The following is a 12,500-nucleotide window of genomic DNA, read 5'->3' as shown; positions in this document are numbered from 1 at the left end:
TAGAATTCTATAGGAATTCCGTCATTCCCAGGAGTTTTGTTGGTTTGAAAGCTTTCGAGGATATTGTAACATTCCTCACCTGAAATTTTGTCTTCGCAGGTCAACTTTTGTTCTTCGGTTAATTGAGGTATATTCAAATTCTCTAGAAACTTTACAATGTTCTGACGGTTTTCCGCATCACTATTTGAACTTTTGTATAACTCTCGATAAAAACGTTTTTGTTCTTGAAGAATGTCATAGGGATCTGTCTTTACGACGCCGCTTATTACTAGTTTCCTTATATGCTTTTTTACATGATTTCTTTTTTCTAAGTTTAGGAAGTATTTGGTATTTTTCTCGCCGTGTTCATGCCATCGTGCTCGGGCACGGATTATTATTCCGTTGACTTTTTCATCATAAAATGATTCGAGCTTATCCCTAGCCGCATTTAAATTGTCGCCATTCGAATCATTGGGGTTCGTTTCGAAAACCTGTTTCGCTTCAGTATATTCTTTTTCAAGTTTTGATCCTCTTTCGTTTCTCTCCTTTGCCTTCTTTTTGGAATATTTTATAGCATGAGCTCTTATGTTATATTTTATCCAGTCCCAAATGTTACGGTGGTCTGAAAGTTCTTTTCGGCCTTCCGTGATCCAAATTGGTACCATTCTTGTAAGGTCATCAATGTACTCATCATCCTCCAATATGGAGGTGTTCATCTTCCAGAACCCAGGACCCTTGGCCTCTTTGTCCACGTTCCCAAATTCTAAATATATAGCAGAATGGTCAGTTCTGATGGCGGGGATTATATTTGTGGCTTTGACCCAGTCGTGTAAATTGTTAGAGATCAACCAATAATCCAGGCGACAAAATATCGGCGGAAATTGTTGACTCCAGGTAAAACTTTTAGTTTGTGGGTTTTTAACTCTCCATATATCTACAAGATCTAATTGACTTTGGACATCATTGATGGAATTTATCACAGATTTCCTAGGTGTCATTATGCCACCTTTTTTGTCCAGTATAGGATTCAGAGGACAATTGAAATCACCTCCAATCACAATATTTTCTTCTGAATCTAAATTTTCGGTCTTCAGCTTAGTTAACACATTTTTGAGGAATTTAATGATGTCTTCGTCTTTGTTTGGTGCATAAATGTTTACAAGAACATACATTTTATCTTTGATAGCGGCTTTAAGAACGATATACCTCCCCGATGTATCTACAATCTGAGAGTGAATAACGCAGTCAAGACCTTTTTTGATCAAGATTGCAACACCTCGAGAGTTTGAGCTCCCATGGGAGCAAATAAGTTCTGCACCCCATTCGTTTTTCCATTTTAACTGTGTTGACAATGTCGAATGAGTTTCTTGCAGGAATATTATATCCGAGTTTCGTTTTCGACACCACGTGAAAATTGTTCGCCTTTTTCTGAAATTGCTTAGTCCCCTCGCATTGAGAGATAGTAGATTAAGAGAATGATCGGTCATTGTAGCTGAATCGGGGAAGTGATATTATAGAAGAAGTCATATAAAACGAAAATGAAAACGATGGTATAGCAGAGTGCAAGAAAGTATAATGCACATAAACCGATAATATTCGCCTAAAACAAATTATTAATCTACAAAAAAACATACAGTAACGTATGAAGTAAGAAGTTTCCCGAGCATTCACATTTCTAATTAAACAAGAAGGGTTAAGTAGTTTAACACTTATTACACACATAAACCTTAAGCTAAATTAAACTATAGATGTGCTGTCGCGCTGTGACCGCTTTGGCTTTGGTTTCCGCTGTTTCTTGTGTCCATAATGAGACCATAGTATGGGAGATTGGTTGTTTCTTCACCTCTGTAGATTTGCCCGTTTATAATTAGCTTATCAACTTTGAAATAGGCTGTTTGCTTTCTCTGTTTGGCCTTTTTCAAGATGGGATATAACGTTTTCTGTATTTCATCAATTTCCCGGGGGAAATCATTCGCAATTGAAATGTTGGTGTTTTTCAAGTTTTTAACAAAAGACCAAACATACTCCTTGTCCTGAAAGAAGCTGAATTTAGCTATAATAGGCCTAGGTTTGGAGTTCTGTCCTCGACTGGTATTCTTCTTAGTAGGGATGCGGTGAACGCGTTCGAAACGGATTTGTTCGATATTTTCCTCTGGGATCTTAAGTTTATCGCGCATCACTTTTTTTAATTGATCTTCAGCAGAAGTTGACTCACCTCTTCCTTCTGGAACATTAAACACTTTTAAATTTTTCACGTCTTGTGTATGCTTCTAACTTGATGTTGCGGCATTCAAGATGTTTTATTTTAGCATTGAGGTCTTCCAGATTCTTTGCGTGGGTTTCCAGTGTTGCACACGTGGCGGTTGAAGACAAATTCAGGTCGACGATGTCTTTTTGAGCGATGTTCAGGCTTTCTTGTAAACTTTTGTTTTCTTTTTCCAATTCTACCACTCTACCTTGCATAGCCTCTAACTCGCCGAGTCTTGTTAGCACTTTGTCAAGCTTTTCACTGACTTCATCTAGTTTGCCACGACAATGGCCGTCGGCTTCGTCGAACGCATCTTCCCCGTCAGTCTGAGAGCCGCTTTCCCTTAACCGTTTGCGACTATCGGCTCGGGCGTCTTCTTTTCCCATGTTATTTAAGCGAATGAAAGCCAAGCAGCCTTCGTTGATTACATTATTTTACAAGCTTTGAATTTCATCTAAAGGAGCTAGCAAGAACACGTCCGCCTTCGACGAAGGCCAGGTTACATATAAACTACTTATACAATCGCACACAGTTTGTTAAGATTGACAATACTAAATCCAACTATGAAACGATTGTTTGTGGTATACCGCAAGGATCAACGCTTGGTCCACTCTTATTTTTACTATATATTAATGACTTGCCAAATTGTTCCAAGAAACTATCATTACGAATCTTTGCTGATGACACAAATATGTTTTACACAAGTGATAAGCTACATGATCTTGAAACAGTCATGAATGAGGAATTGAAATTTGTTTTTGAGTACTGCATCATAAACAAGCTATCCATAAACCTTGCTAAGACTAACTATATGTTAATCTCATCTTCAAGATCTAGTGGAAGTATAAACTTGGTGCATAATATTGAATGCAAAAGTCAAATAAAATACCTAGGAGTCTATATTGATCAAAATCTACATTGGGGACCCCAGATTCAACATATTAATAACAAACTAGCGAAAAATGTAGGCATCGTTAACAAATTAAGATATTATGTAGACCGTCATACTTTAAGGCAGTTGTATTTTTCTTTCATTTACCCATATATGACTTATGGTATTACAAGCTGGGGTAGTGCTTGCAAGACCAGGTTATATAAAATTAAAACTAAACTGAACAAATGTTTTTGCAGCATGTTCTTTGCTAATAGCAGGGACAATGCTGTGCCATACTTCAGTCTTTTAGAAATTCTTTCACTTGAAAACATTTTCATATATAAAATAATTAATAACACATCAAATGTCCCTACGATATTCAAAGAAGTCTTACCCCAACCTCCGAGGTTCATAGTTACAACACTAGATTTGTATCAAACCATAATCTTTATCGGCCAAGGATAAGAAATAGTTATGGAGCTGCCACTTTTGCTTTTGCTGGATCTAAAGTCTGGGAAAACATTCCCTCTAAATTAAAAACACTCTCTTATAATAGCTTCTATCAAAAATACAAACTGTACCTTTTGAGTACCCAATGAATAATATTTGATATCTGCCGTCACTGTCAATAATCGTTTTAATTTTTTTTTTTTGCTATAAAATTATGAAATTGTATGTAAGAAGATATGCATTTTTAATTTTCCTTTCTCCGTTATGCATTGCTTGTAAGTTTATGTAAATGTCTTTGTACGCCAGTTAGTTAGACGTGGCAGTGACCAACTCGAAAGCTTAAGCTCCTTTGGTCACAGTGCACATTTTACCTTTGATTACTTATGTAATTTGTTGTTTCCTTTTTTTTTCCTTCTTATTTTTGTAATCTATAATAATCACTTTGCTGTAACCTCTTGAAATAGAGCAAAAATAAAAAATCACAAATAAGAAAAAAACAAATATACACCATGTAGCTGCCGCACGAATAAGGCCCATTTAATGCTACATGTACTTCCCAAAAGTGACACATACACATTTTTCCCCTCCTAGACAGAAGCAAAAACAATGTTATTCAATAAGTTACTTTACATAATTTTTTACATTTCAGTATTTCATTAATAGGCTAAAATACCCACTGTTTTCAAAGACATTGCAGCCATCTGAGAAGTGGGCACATTCTGTTAAGACATAAACCAACAAAGGTGTTAAGTATGCTGAAAACAGGATTAGAAGCTGAACAATTAAATTTATGATGGTCTCCTGAGATTACAACAATCCAATTTCATTTCTAGGGAGGTGGGGTAAGTAGACATCCAAGGGGAGTAGGGTAAAAAGCTGCTACATTTGCAGTCAATTAGCAGAAATCCTATAATATCTACCAAATACATGTCACGGGTTTAGTTAAAATGACTAAACTCCAGGGAGGGGTTGTTCAAAAGTTGATTAATACTAACTTCAGATTAAGAATTAACCAAGGAGTTTATTTGTCAACTCCTAAAATGCTGTTCAACGCTGATATTCAGCAAGACTTTACATTAGAAGTCAATCTTGAAAAACAAAAATGAGCAAAAGAAACTTTCACCACAAAGTTGAAAACATGAAACAAAAGTTTTGCGCTAATCGTGGATTAAATCAATCGGCATGCGAACAACTGGGCCCAGGCTGTTACAAAACCCCTACAGTTGTCTTTCAAGATTGCAAAAAGGTAAGTTATTTTGAAAATTCTTGTCTTTTTTTAAGCAGTTGTGCCCCTCTTTGGTTCAGTTACCTTTCTTTTTTTCTAAAGATTTAAATTATGATCATCTTATGTGCCACAAAGTTTGCCAAAAATTATGTGACACAACCCCTTTAAACAATTAAAGATTGGTCACTCTTTTAACCCTTTCCTGCTCAAGACTGACGCTAATAGATTTTACTCTGTTTAATGCCAGATGATTTTCCTTGTCAATGGGGGCCCCTCACAGACAGGAAAGGGTTAATTAACCCATTGACTCCTCGGAGTGAGACCTACCAGATTTTACCCTAAGGCCAGTCAATTATACTCGCCAACTGGGTTGTCCTAGGGTAGCTGAAGGGTCAATGGGTCATAAAATACCATCAACATGGTTTTCCAGAAATAACGCAGTATTCAGTAATGATATTGCTCACTTCTGCGCTGACTTGTAAATTATTGCCTGAACAGGTGCTTGTCAATGCTCGTGAAATTGTCTAGGTATTAGCTTTGCCAAAATTTAGACACAGCAGGTGAAATATTATTATAATACTTCTTAAAAATGATAAAATAATATTGCTTGTAATCTCGCAATCTGATTGGCTAAGTTGCCATTGTTGATAAGAGTCTAGACAACTCTGCTAGCCTCATGCTCGCGTCAATGTGTCATGCACTGTAATAGCCAATCAGGAATGCTAATTTTGGGAAATAAACCAATCAGATCTTTCTTTGTGTCATGATCTTGGTGATGCTCTGAAATAAAAATTTTCTTTGGCGTTGGATATTGTGGACTCACTCGGCTGCGCCTCGTGAATCCACAACATTTTGACCACTGTGATGACAAATATTGTTGTCCATAAGAGAACAGACAATGCTGAATCACTTTCGATTTGTTAAATTCCTTACAGCATTAGAAGGTGGTTGAGGCCTTGCTGGCTTTTGCTGAGGGGAAGATGCTGGAGGTCCACTGGCAGGTGGTTGAGCACTTAGATTTGCAGGAGCTGTGTTATAAAAGAACCTTATTCAAGAACAAGATCAAGGTAAAGAATGATGTATAGATTTGACCAAACAATACTCAGAGCACCACATCAAATAAATGGAGAAAGAAACACAAGTCCTAACTGAGAATTTAATTTGGGATGTTAGGAGGTCAAGTTCAAATCAGACATCCAGATGATATTTTTAGGGATAATGGTTGCCAAGTTTTGTCTAATTTTAAAGCAATGAAAACAAAGTTCTCTTTTAAGTCAAATCTGCTTCAATTTGACTGGAATGTTGGACACAACAGTGTCACTCTGACTGGCCTTTTGAAGAACAAGAATTTTGATGCCATCGAATGGTATAGCTACGAGAAAACAAAACCTAGCAAGCAAGAGTAATCCATGCAAAAAGGGAAAAAACTACCCTAGGTAGCAAACTAATAAAGAAAACAAAACCTAGATAAGTTTTGGCATCTCTTATGGCCAAACTAATAATATTAAAACAACATCAATCTGTTATGTTCTATACTGTGATCAAATGGATGATGTGCACCACCCCACTTCCCTGTGGGAGTAGAGACAAAACTTGAACTAAGATTTAATTTCAATTTATCTCAGGACAACACATGCACTAAACTGTTCCTGTCCCTCTGATAGTTCTTCTCCAAAATTATCCCAACCAAACTGCATTACCTTGAGCAGCATAGTTCTGCTGTGGTGGTTGCTGTCCATAACTCTGCTGTGGAGGCTGCTGTGCACCATATCCAGGTTGATAACCACTGCTTTGTGATGGGGGACCATACCCACTTGAGGGATGTGCTCCATATCCAACCCCAGAGGCTGGGGCACCATATCCACTTGAAGGAGGGGGTGGGGCTCCATAACCAGGTGCTGAAGGTGGAGCGCCATAGCCTCCAGCTGGGGACGGAGCACCATAACCTCCTGTTGGGGGTGGAGCACCATAGCCACCTGTTGGAGGTGGAGCTCCATATCCGAGTTGTGGTCCTCCTGGAACAACACCTGGCATTACACCTAATTAAGTAGGGAGATAACACAAAGTTCTGTTGAAGATGTTGACGAAACAAAGAAATTTACACATATCCTTTTTGGGGAGGTCTTAAGGTCTTTCTAAGGATCAGAAGTACCTTGAGATGATGTCATATCTCATCAATTGAATTTTAATTAAACCTACACTGTATGCACAAAACATCAGTTGGGGGAGAAACAAACAGTAATAGGCCCTTCAAGGTACACAATTAAAGAAAAAGACACATTTTACCAAATAAACACATGGCCTTAAAATCTCCTTCTTTGTAACATGCAGTGCTACTTACCTGGAGCTGGTGGGTAACCTCCCCCTTGGGGAGGAGGGTAGCCACCAGGTGGAGGGTAGCCTTGTGTAGGAGGATAACCACCAGGGTAATCAGTCCCAGGAGGATAACCTGTTAGAGGGGGATATCCTGATGGAACAGGAGGGTACCCGCCAGCAGCAGGTGGATATCCTGAACCTGGGCCTGGGGGATAACCCGGCTGAAAGAAAGGAAAAAAAGGGAAAAAAATACAATGTATTATAGGTGCCCATGAAGTAAAAAATACCTTACTTTCTTTCAAAATGAGGAAGAATGGTGTTTTCTATTTTGGAATATCTCCTATCATTCCAGAGATATTCAAGCATTTGTTCAAAAACTGATGTACACTAATGACGCCAAGTTTGAACTACACCCATCCAATGTTTTCGGAGATATTATCCTCATTTTGTGATTAATTTTATTACAGTCATGTGTTCAGTTTATGACAATCCATTTTTGAACAAAAACTTGAACCCAAAATAGAAAACACCATTCTTCATCCTTTTAAAGGTCTTTAAAATAAGCAAAAGATATTTTTTACTTCATACATGTAGGCACATCAAAATTAAGTGTTTTTAAGAACTGAAGAGTTACCGTAAACGTCCATGTATAAGCCGCATCCGTAGATAAGCCACACCCCGAATTTAAAAGCGCAGATTTTGGAAAAAAATGTAATACAATAAAGTTTTAAGTTCCAGTAACGTTCTCTTGCTATAAACCAACAAGGACAAACAATCAAGGTTTCACCATAAAGTTGAAATTCCTTCGATATTGAAACAAAACGAGTGCTTAGTAGCCAAGTTTTAAATGTGGGGAGGAGTCTGGACCAGGGCCTGGGTATCATGACCACGTCTATATAAAGATGTACCCGCAATAGGCGAAAAAATTCATGCAGAATGGGAGCTTGATAATGCAGTCAACAAATTTGCCGAGAAGATGGTCAAGGACAACGAAACAGTTGGCCATTTACCTCGTGAGTACTTGTGAATTTTGTGGTATTTTATCGCACGTGGCGGAAAGATATGCGTGGAAGTGACTGGCCGAAGACCTCACTGCAAACAGCTGTGCGGAGGAATGGAGATTCCTTGTAGGTTGGTGTTTACTTGTTCGAGTAAAGCGAAAATTAATCGCTTGAAAGAAGTCTTGAAGAGCAAGATTCGCCGATAAACACTTGAAGACACAAACGGCTCCTTTAGGAGCCACCACTGATTAAAAAGTCAATGAACAACAGCAGCATGCTCTCAGTTTCTTTTATGCTTCTTTACTGAGATCGTAAGAAGTTGTATGAATATTAATTAGGTTTGTTAAAACTCCAAACACAGATGTATCCATGGATAAGCCGCACCCTTGATTTATGGCTTCAATTTTGTGAAAAAAAAGTGCGGCTTATACATGGACGTTTACGGTAATCAATCAAACCACAACAGTAACAATTTTCATACCCCAGAAGGAGGATATCCTGGACCACCATAAGGAGGATATGACATTGTAAGTTTGTCAATGAAGCTGGGGAAGTAAGCAAAATTCAAGAAACACCTGCATTATTATTTGGACAGCAACTATTAACCCTTTAACTCCCAATAGTGCCACTTATAGATTTTACTCTGTCTAACGCCAGACGATTTTACTCGTCAATGGGGAACCCCAAGGGGCTGAAAGGGTTAAAATAAATTGCATCTTTCACATACCCATGCCAATATTGCCAGACCCTAACTCTTTCAGATTTAAATGATACAAGATTTCAATACCACCTATAATACTATGTTGTTTTCTTTCAATTTTTGAGTGCGTCAAACAATGAAAGAATTCATTATTCTCGGGGACGTTTTCTGACAAGATGGCAGTGAAAGGTGTTTAAGATTCATGTGTCAGTTTGGGGTTTTCCATATTGATCTTGGTGGACAAAATCAACATACATGTAATTAATATAGAATCTGCCTTCCAAAAACATCTTAGTAACAAACTCATTCAAAAAATAAACTATCAAAACCCAATACAATATTGCATACATCTCATATTATTTGCCTTTTACTTCTAAGCATAAATGTGACCTATGTATGAACCAAAAATTTAAGGGACAAACAATCACAAACTAGAGTAGAAGTACAATAATTAAAGAGCTGTGTGTGTTGCAGGTTATTTGCACCTTGCCTATTTTTTTTTGAAGACTGACACCTTTCTTAATAATGCATTGTTAAAAGCTTCTAACATCAGTAGGACTAATATTAATGTATTATAAGATGCCAGATGCCAGATGCCATGATTGACATACTTTTATGGCTATCAAAAAAGATGGTTACAGTGCATTTCACAAAACTTTTGACAGGCGATTTGCGAAATTTGTTGTGAATTTCATAAGTTCGCTTTGGACTTGAGAATTTCATTACGTAACTGTCAATCAAATGGCGAACTTCGAAACAAACTTGGGAATTTCACGCTGAACTTCGTGGGAATGAGCACTGAACACTCATCACAAAAATGCGTTGTCCACGCAAGCTGCTAAATACTGGTAAAGTATATTTTCATTTTCAAGAGTCAGTGATTCCTGTGGAATAACGCTGAATTTCTTAAAAGAATATGAACCAAAATCTTGCGTTACGCTGTGGCTGCATGCAGGCGACGGGACATTTTCGGGCAAACATTGGAACGTTATTCTATACCAGTTTGTTTTGGATTGCTGGGGTGGTACATGTAGTTTTACAACACTCCATATAATTATTCACATCATTCAGCATGCGCTGACCGAGTGACATTTCTTCATTTTGTTGTCTTCGATATTCCCCCTGCGAACGAAAATATCAACAATTTTGGCAATGGTTTTTTGGGAAGTCTCATTTCTTGTCCTATTTGAGATGGTCCTTTCCATTCTAACATTCTAACCAGCTTTCAATAATTTTCTGCCGAACAAAACTTGGAATTGCCTTGCACAGTGAAGGCACTCATTTCAAAACAACAACCGAGAGCAATGGTGAAATTACTTCGCCACATTCCCACGAAGTTCGGCTTGAAATTCCCAAGTTCGTTTCAAAGTTTGCCATTTGATTGACAGTTACGCATTGAAATTCCCAAGTTTGAAGCGAACTTATGAAATTTACAACGAACTTTGCAAATCGCCTGTCAAAAGTTTTGTGAAATGCACTTTAGAGCTGTTCTAAATTTCACTGTCATGCCAATGTCCTGTGGCACAACTTATCTTGAAACAAAAAACACAGATCCCAATTCATTACTTGAATTTTAGGGGGATCTTGCTCTTGAACTCGAATGGTCCCAAATTAATCAAATGGGCACAAAAATGAACCTGTTTGTCCAGGGAACCCTAACTTGCAATCACGTCGAAATCTTGATCATACCGGTTTATCAAATTTCACATTCATTCTCGGACCCCTCACGTCATGTCAGTGTGTATGTATCATAAATATGGCTTATCCTAGCACAATATGCTAAGAAACCTAAATGCAATTTATATAAGTTGATATTTTGAGAAAAGGACGTAGCCTTGAGTGAAGCTATTAGTCTCTCCCCTCGGGGCTTTACAACGTTTTTCGGGGGACTTCAGCCAGACTGCTTATTACACAGTTTACAATTTTATTTTAGGAAGCGAAAGATGTCCCCGTTCAGATAAGGTCAGACCACAACACCGGGGACTACGTCCCCTACTCTTAACGAACATTTGCAGATGTAATTACAAAGGCAGCACATTCTCCTCAGTTATTTTAAGACCCTGAGTGTTGGTCCGGCCGGAGTCGAACTCACGACCTCCCGCATGACAGAACAATGCTCAACCAACTGAGCCACCGATGCTCGGTGTGCATTCACTAAGTATGAGAGCATTTTTTTGTTGTCCTGATTCCAACTTAAGTTATTCGAATATTGATTTTAAGAGAAAGTGGGCAAGCCCCTTTTCTTGCATTGTGCACGACAGTAGCTTGGTTTTGCGTTTAACATGCATACTGAAGGGCCGCGAAGATCACTTCATGATTGTTGGTGTTACATTTAAGAAATACAGCTGTACATACACATGGTAACTCACCTTAAAATCAAGGCGCAATCAAATCAAGTTGAAGTTGGCTTTCGATGACAAGGAAGTTCTTTGAAGTGTTTTGGAACGAAGCCTGTGAAAGGGATCGAGGAGGACAAGTATCACCGGGGGAGGAGGGCATACCATATTTGGTGTGGATGTCCAAATTTGGCAGTTTACGTACATGTGCCTTCGCCAGTGTCAATTTTGACCGCCATTACTTTTTGCATGTTCAACGAGGCAGAGGTGGAGATTATTCATCAACAATTGTATGACTCAGTTCATGTTCTTGCCACCTTAAATTATTAAGTCCACTCGTTTAATTTTTTTTTACTCACTAGAACGTCAATGACAACTATGGTGGACGATAAAGCAACAGCAAAAGATCTTGAGTCATGGATCGATCAGTTAATGGAGTGCAAACAACTAAGCGAGGCACAAGTAAAAACACTATGCGACAAGGTAAACAAATTTGCGGCGTAATTTTTGGTAGTTACTAAAGGCTGTGCGCGATTGCGAAAGAGATTTTGTTATGATTTTGGACGAAAAATATTTACATGTACGTCTAACGATATGGAACAAAACAGCAGAAACTCGAGGCAGACTCACGCGTTAATAATCGAAACTAACCTGATATTATAACCCAACTTCATTTCATTGAAAAACGCAAAACGGACTCCTTTCTTGTGCCGAATACTCTACATCCAGCCTTGTTTGTCTTTTAATAATCTTACGTCTAGTCTTAATCAATGTGCAATGTTTCTTGTGCATAATGGGGGAGTACGTTTACATGCTGTACTGTCCAACAATAACACATCGTTGATGATTGCATCTTTAACGTTTACGTGTAAGTTACGTAAGCTTTTAAAACTTATATTGGTCATCCTTATTTATATCCTAATTATTTCAAGGAATACTGGACTTGGCGTTTTCAATTTACTGAATTACCTGTTTCATGCGCCCTTGTAAAGTTAATGAACTTTTTGAATTGAATTCAACTTTCTCAAGTACATTTTCCGCTTGGGGTGCAGTGCAGAGCCCAGTTGCCCAATGGCTGTAGAACTCTATCCAGTGCATAGGTCACTATCCAGAATGTAAAAATATACTTTACATTAATAAACTTTGTACAAGGTTTTTGTACACACCCTTACGTAGATGTGCCCAGAGTGTGCATATTTATGGGTTATTGACCAAGCTTGTTTGGTCAGGATGGCGCGATATTGGCCAAGTTCTTTTTTTGCACGTTTCGTCAAGTACATAAACCCGCAAAGAAAGAATGAAGCCAGTATCCAGCCATCTTGACCGAACAAGCTTGACCAATAAAAAATTTATTATATGGGATAAAGCACC

At 38.1% G+C, this 12,500-nt stretch overlaps 2 protein-coding genes across 4 annotated transcripts in view; one reads left to right on the top strand and one right to left on the bottom strand.

The window, feature by feature from the left end:
* Nucleotides 1–11,904, bottom strand: part of LOC138007539 (annexin A7-like) — a 23,657-nt gene extending 11,753 nt beyond the window's left edge. Inside the window, exons 1-7 of one of the 2 annotated variants that reach the window (XM_068854514.1) lie at nt 11,781–11,904; nt 11,163–11,244; nt 8,575–8,638; nt 7,118–7,313; nt 6,477–6,815; nt 5,710–5,804; nt 4,229–4,270 (exon numbers count right to left, since the gene is read on the bottom strand). In XM_068854514.1, the coding sequence (XP_068710615.1) occupies nt 4,229–4,270; nt 5,710–5,804; nt 6,477–6,815; nt 7,118–7,313; nt 8,575–8,619 (717 nt within the window). In that variant the 5' untranslated portion in view covers nt 8,620–8,638; nt 11,163–11,244; nt 11,781–11,904. Of the gene's footprint in view, nt 1–4,228; nt 4,271–5,709; nt 5,805–6,476; nt 6,816–7,117; nt 7,314–8,574; nt 8,639–9,792; nt 9,873–11,162; nt 11,245–11,780 lie in introns of those variants that run through there. The other variant, XM_068854515.1, reaches the window with a different exon arrangement.
* Nucleotides 11,327–12,500, top strand: part of LOC138007540 (serine/threonine-protein phosphatase 2A catalytic subunit beta isoform) — a 24,562-nt gene continuing 23,388 nt past the window's right edge. The window contains exons 1-2 of one of the 2 annotated variants that reach the window (XM_068854516.1): nt 11,327–11,419; nt 11,492–11,612. In XM_068854516.1, the coding sequence (XP_068710617.1) occupies nt 11,379–11,419; nt 11,492–11,612 (162 nt within the window). In that variant the 5' untranslated portion in view covers nt 11,327–11,378. The remainder of the gene's footprint in view (nt 11,420–11,491; nt 11,613–12,500) is intronic. The other variant, XM_068854517.1, reaches the window with a different exon arrangement.

This window comes from Montipora foliosa, chromosome 6, assembly GCF_036669935.1.
Source record: "Montipora foliosa isolate CH-2021 chromosome 6, ASM3666993v2, whole genome shotgun sequence".
Taxonomy (NCBI): Eukaryota; Metazoa; Cnidaria; class Anthozoa; order Scleractinia; family Acroporidae; genus Montipora; species Montipora foliosa.
This window is presented reverse-complemented; position numbering and strand designations above follow the sequence as displayed.